The 6,213-nt window shown below is 48.8% G+C and overlaps 1 protein-coding gene and 1 pseudogene across 1 annotated transcript; one reads left to right on the top strand and one right to left on the bottom strand.

The window, feature by feature from the left end:
- Window positions 1-376: 376 nt before the first annotated feature.
- Window positions 377-3,226, bottom strand: LOC135539259 (histidine-rich glycoprotein-like). The gene is made up of 2 exons (XM_064965085.1): window positions 3,190-3,226; window positions 377-1,146 (listed from the first exon to the last, which is right to left on the bottom strand). The coding sequence occupies exons 1-2, from the start codon at window positions 3,224-3,226 to the stop codon at window positions 377-379; spliced, it is 807 nt and encodes a 268-aa protein (XP_064821157.1).
- Window positions 3,227-4,829: 1,603 nt separating this feature from the next.
- Window positions 4,830-6,075, top strand: LOC135539258 (uncharacterized; annotated as a pseudogene).
- The last annotated feature ends 138 nt before the right edge of the window (window positions 6,076-6,213 follow it).

Here is a 6,213-nt window from a genome sequence, read left to right as displayed (position 1 = left end):
GCAACACATTCAGTCCTTCAATACCTCCTCTCCTCTCTTCTCTCATCGTTCTCTCTCTGCCCTCTGCCTATGATTGGATTCTATTTCTAGGACGCTTATAAGTGTCTGTCTCTTCAGTTAGTGTCTCTTTGTGTTGGTGTCTCTTGTGTCGGTGTCTCTTCAGTTGGTGTCTCTTGTGTCGGTGTCTCTTGTATCGGTGTCTCTTGTGCCGGTGTCTCTTGTGTCTCTTGTGTTGGTGTCTCTTCAGTTGGTGTCTCTTTTGTCGGTGTCTCTTGTGTTGGTGTCTCTTGTGCCGGTGTCTCTTGTGTCTCTTCAGTTGGTGTCTCTTGTGTCGGTGTCTCTTGTGTCGGTGTCTCTTGTGTCTGTGTCTCGTGTGTCAATGTCTCTTGTGTTGGTGTCTCTTGTGTTGGTGTCTCTTGTGTCGGTGTCTCTTGTGTCGGTGTCTCTTGTGTTGGTGTCTCTTGTGTTGGTGTCTCTTGTGTCGGTGTCTCTTGTGTCGGTGTCTCTTGTGTCGGTGTCTCTTGTGTTGGTGTCTCTTGTGTCGGTGTCTCTTGTGTCGGTGTCTCTTGTGTTGGTGTCTCTTGTGTCTGTGTCTCTTGTGTCGGTGTCTCTTGTGTCGGTGTCTCTTGTGTTGGTGTCTCTTGTGTCGGTGTCTCTTGTGTCGGTGTCTCTTCAGTCGGTGTCTCTTGTGTCTGTGTCTCTTGTGTCGGTGTCTCTTCAGTCGGTGTCTCTTCAGTCTGTGTCTCTTGTGTCGGTGTCTCTTGTGTCGGTGTCTCTTGTGTCGGTGTCTCTTGTGTCGGTGTCTCTTGTGTCGGTGCCTCTTGTGTCTCTTGTGTCGGTGTCTCTTGTGTCTGTGTCTCTTGTGTCGGTGTCTCTTGTGTCGGTGTCTCTTGTGTCGGTGTCTCTTGTGTTGGTGTCTCTTGAGTCGGTGTCTCTTGTGTCGGTGTCTCTTGTGTCGGTGTCTCTTGTGTTGGTGTCTCTTGTGTCGGTGTCTCTTGTGTCGGTGTCTCTTGTGTTGGTGTCTCTTCAGTTGGTGTGTCTTGTGTCGGTGTCTCTTGTGTCGGTGTCTCTTGTGTCGGTGTCTCTTGTGTCGGCAGTAGAGATGACCAGGATGTTCTCTGTTTAATGAGTCCTCCAGATCAGAGGCTAGTAGGGATGACCAGGGATGTTCTCTGTTTAGTGAGTCCTCCAGATCAGAGGCTAGTAGGGATGACCAGGATGTTCTCTGTTCTTAGTGAGCCCTCCAGATCAGAGGCAGTAGGGATGACCAGGGATTCTCTGTTTAGTGAGTCCTCCAGATCAGAGGCAGTAGGATGACCAGGATGTTCTCTGTTTAGCGAGTCCTCCAGATCAGAGGCAGTAGGGATGACAGGGATGTTCTCTGTTTAGTGAGTCCTCCAGATCAGAGGCAGTAGGATGACCAGGGATGTTCTCTGTTTAGTGAGTCCATCAGATCCAGAGGCAGCAGGGATGACCAGGGATGTTCTCTGTTTAGTGAGTCCTCCAGATCAGAGGCTAGTAGGGATGACCAGGGATGCTCTCTGTTTAATGAGTCCTCCAGATCAGAGGCTAGTAGGGATGACCAGGGATGTTCTCTGTTTAGTGAGCCCTCCAGATCAGAGGCAGTAGGGATGACCAGGGATGTTCTCTGTTTAGTGAGTCCTCAGATCAGAGGCAGTAGGGATGACCAGGGATGTTCTCTGCCGGAGCGAGTCCACCAGATCAAGAGGCAGTAGGATGACCAGGGATGTTCTCTGTTTAGTGAGTCCATCAGATCAGAGGCAGTAGGATGACCAGGGATGTCAGATCAGAGGCGTTGATAAGTGTGAATTGGACCATTTCCTGTCCTGCTAAATTCTAAATGTAACAAGACTTTTGGATGTCAGGGAAAATGTATGGATTAAAAGTACATTATATTCTTTAGGAATGTAGTGAAGTAAAAGTTGTATATAGATAATAAAGTAAAATATAAATAGTAAAGTACAGATAACCCCCAAAAAACGACTTAAGTACTACTTTAACATATTTTTACTTAAGTACTTCGCACCCCTGGTATAAAGTAATAAAGTAGTGCACAGTAATGTGAATAGCACAATGTTGACCCAGTTCAGATAGCCTGGATTACACCAGGACTCTGTCGGGAAGGGAGAGGAAGATATATATAGAAGCTGGGAAATGCTTTAAGGGAATTTAGTGAAACTTAGCTAAGAAAAATACATCCAAAAATCTCCTAGTAATATGCTGTTTACTAACTGACTAGATAATGTAGGACCTAACTGTAACTTTGATTTATTTGATTTATTTAACCTTTAACCTTCTTGTTTAACTAGGCAAGTCCGTTAAGAACAAATCCATATTTACAACGACGTCCTACCAAAAGGCCTCCTGTGGGGACGGGCGCAGGATTCAAATAAATAAATACTATATAAATACAGGACACAACACATCACAACAAGAAGAACACAACACTACATAAAGAGAGACCTTAGACGACGTAGCATGGCAGCAACACATGACAACACAACATGGTAGCAACACAACATGACAGCACAACATGGTAGCATCACAACATAATTACGCAGCGTGGTAGCAACACAACATGACAACATGGTAGCAACACAACATGACAACAACATGGTTGCAACACAACATGACAACAACATGGTAGCAACACAACATGACAACAACATGGTAGCAACACAACATGGTAGGAACACAACATGGTAGGAACACAACATGGTAGCAACACAACATGGTGCAACACAACATAGTAGCAGCACAACATGACAACAACATGGTAGCAACACAACATAGTAGCAGCACAACATGACAACAACATGGTAGCAACACAACATGACAACAACATGGTAGCAACACAACATGGTAGCAACACAACATAGTAGCAGCACAACATGACAACAACATGGTAGCAACACAACATGACAACAACATGGTTGCAACACAACATGACAACAACATGGTTGCAACACAACATGACAACAACATGGTAGCAACACAACATAGTAGCAGCACAACATGACAACAACATGGTAGCAGCACAACATGACAATAACATGGCCAGCAACACAACATGACAACAACATGGTAACTTAGCAACAACATGGTACCATCTGTACTTGTATGAGGTGACTACCTCAAACTCTAAACCCTCAGAGGTAGTAATCACACCTGTGGGGAGAGGGCCATTCTTCTTACCAAACCACATGACAGGTGTTCAGAATAAGGTTAAAGTAAGAATAAGGTAAGAAAGCTTTGTTGTAGAGCGATTAACACAAAATCCGGGGAGGGGACAGCTGAGTATAAGACTGTATCATCTGCATATAAATGGTTGAGACCTTCCTACTGCCTGAGCTAGGTTGTTGATGTAAATTGAGAAGAGCGTGGGGCCTAGGATTAAGCCTTGTTCCCTTGGTGACAGACAGTGGCTGAGACAGCAGATTTTCTTACATTATACACTGCACTCTTTGAGAGAGGTAGTTAGCAAACCAGGCCAAAGACACCTCAGAGACACCAATACTCCTTAGCCGGCCCACAAGAATGGAATGGTCTACCGTGTCAAAAGCTTTGGCCAAGTCAATAAAAATAGCAGCATAACACTGCTTAGAATCAAGGGCAATGGTGACATCATTGAGGACCTTTAAGGTTGCAGTGACACATCCATAACCTGAGCGGAAACCAGATGGCATACCAGAGAGAATAATATAGACGTCAAGAAAGACAGTCAATTGATTATTGTGATAAAAGTTGTGATAAACTTTTGATAAACAGAGCAAAATAGAAATACGCCTATAACAGTTAGGATCAGGTTGATCGCCCCCTTTAAATAAAGGAAGAACCATGGCTGCCTTCCAAGCAATGGGGACCTCCCGAGAAAGGAGAGGAGGTTAACTCCAGGTTGGAGATAGGCTTGACGATGATAGGGGCTGCAACCTTAAAGAAGAAAGGGTCTAAACCATCTGACCCAGATGGTTTTAGAGATCAAGTTTAAGGAGCTCCTTTAGCACCTCGGACTCAGTGACCGCCTGCAGGGAGAAACTTTGTAGCTGGGCAAAGAGGGAGGAGCATCAGGACTAGTAGCGTTAGAAGGGGTGGGAGATGAGGAAATGTTGGACAGGCAAGGAGGCATGGCTGAGTCAAATAGGAATCCTGACTTAATGAAGTGGCGATTAAAGAGCTCAGCCATGTGCTCCTTGTCAGTAACAACCATATCATCAACATTAAGGGACAGGGGCAGCTGTGAGGAGGAGGGTTTATTCTCCAGGTCTTTAACCGTTTCCCAGAACTTCTTGGGGTTCGACCCACAGAGAGAGAACTGCTCCTGAAAGTAACTACCTTTGGGCTTCTGGGTAGCCTGAGTGCACTTATTTCTCATTTGCCTGAACGAGAGCCAGTCAGCCTGAGTATGCGTGGCTGAGCCTTTCGCCAAATGCAATTCTTGAGGTGGAGAAACTCTGCCAGATCACGGTCAAACCAGGGGCCGAAACATTTTTTTCATTCTCATTTTCTTTATTGGGGCATAGTAATAGATATTGTAGGACATACCTGTAACTGAGCAGTAGATTATCTTGTTCTGATAGAGAGGTACTGCTAGGGAAAGACTTAAAGAAAGAAAAAAGAGATAGAGAACATTAGTAGCAGGAGGGGAGGGGAGGAGAGAAGAGAGGGAGGGAGGGAGGCTGTAGACTTGGTTGGCTGTGAGGAAGTCTCTAGGGGCGGAGCACGTATTTAAACGAGGAAATAGATTTAGACAGAGAAAGGAAGAGGAAGAGAGTCTGTAAAAGTTGGGAGCAGAGAGGAGAGAGAGGAGCATGGGTATCTCTCGTCAAACCATAAAGCCTTCGCCTCGAAGAGCCAATAGCCTCAGCCGCGCCGGGACGCCACAAAGCACCCCGACACACCCGCCTCAATGCCGGACAGACGCGCAACACCACGCCCATACGGACCGTTCAGAATCCGGCCAATGCCGACGCGGACCACGCCCACACTCACACGCAGGCCCCAAACCCACGGCGCCCAGACGTTCGCAGCGCACACACACCTGATGCCGCCACACATCGCGGGGCGCAGGTTTCTCACGGGAAGACAGGAGACCGAGTTTGCAGGCTCTCTCCACTGACCATCACACTGGCTGCTCATTCTATTGCTATCTCTGCTACAGCTGTTACTGCTGCTGCCTCACCCTGCTCTCTTTCTCTCTCCTCCTCCTCCTCTCCCCTCCTCCCCGCACCATCACTCCCACTGCCTCTCTCCTCCTCCTCCTCCTCCTCCTCCTCCTCCTCCTCTCTACCTGTTTCTCGAACTCCACCTCCCTCCCTCCCTTCCTCCCCATCCTACCCTCCTCCATCACCACCGGTTTCTCCCTTCTGTCCTGTACCTCCTTGTATCCTCCCCGCTCATGATGACTTCACTATCCTCCGCTCTTGCCCACCTCCCTGTCCCCTCAACCTATCATGTCCTCTCTCTCCAAACTCTCCTGTATTCCCCTCCACCTCTTCCCACCGCTCCATCCTCCCCTCCTTCTACTGCTACCCCTTCCTCCTCCTTCTCCTCTCTCCTCCCCCTCTCCTCCACCACCCTAACCTCTGCCACCCCGGCCCTCGTCCTCCCATCGCTCTCTCCCCCTCTCTGCTGCTCTGTCCTCCCAGCTTTGGGGATTCAGCAGGTGCTCTGTCGCCTCTGCTTCCACCCTGGATCCCATCCCCTCTGCTGGGCCACTGGCTGGCCCACGCACCCTGCTACGCCAGCAGAGTCTCCAGCAGCCTCTCATCCACCCACCCGTCCCAAGCCTCCTCACCCACACTCCCACCCACCTCCTCCCAGGAGCCTGGGTCAGATACACCATGTTCCCCCACTGGGGCCTAGCCAGCCAGGGAGGCGTGGGCAGTGGGGGAGGATGTGGAGGAATGCAACGAGGCCCCAGGGGAGTGCGAGGGAGCCCAGCGGGGGCAGGCGCCTCACGGTACAGGGGAGGAGGAGGAGGGTAGCCCTGGGTCCTGGGATCACATGATGGGCCAGTTGAAAAACAGAGGCCTGGATGCCAAGTCCTTCCTGTGAGTTTCTTATTTTCCTCTGTCTCGGGTTGGTAACTGTCTCTGTCTGGGTTGGTAATGGTCTCTGTCTGGGTTGGTAACTGTCTCTGTCTGGGTTGGTAATGGTCTCTGTCTGGGTTGGTAACTGTCTCTGTCTGGGTTG

The sequence above is a fragment of the Oncorhynchus masou genome, unplaced genomic scaffold (assembly GCF_036934945.1).
Source record: "Oncorhynchus masou masou isolate Uvic2021 unplaced genomic scaffold, UVic_Omas_1.1 unplaced_scaffold_1170, whole genome shotgun sequence".
Classification (NCBI taxonomy): domain Eukaryota; kingdom Metazoa; phylum Chordata; class Actinopteri; order Salmoniformes; family Salmonidae; genus Oncorhynchus; species Oncorhynchus masou.
This window is presented reverse-complemented; position numbering and strand designations above follow the sequence as displayed.

Excerpts from the sequence above, each read along its gene's own strand:
- LOC135539259 (XM_064965085.1), bottom strand. The coding sequence starts at position 3,226 with ATGTGGTTTGGTAAGAAGAATGGCCCTCTCCCCACAG. Across the intron at positions 1,147-3,189 it reads GAATGGCCCTCTCCCCACAG|CCTCTGATCTGGAGGACTCA; the intron begins GTGTGATTACTA and ends CATCCCTACTAG.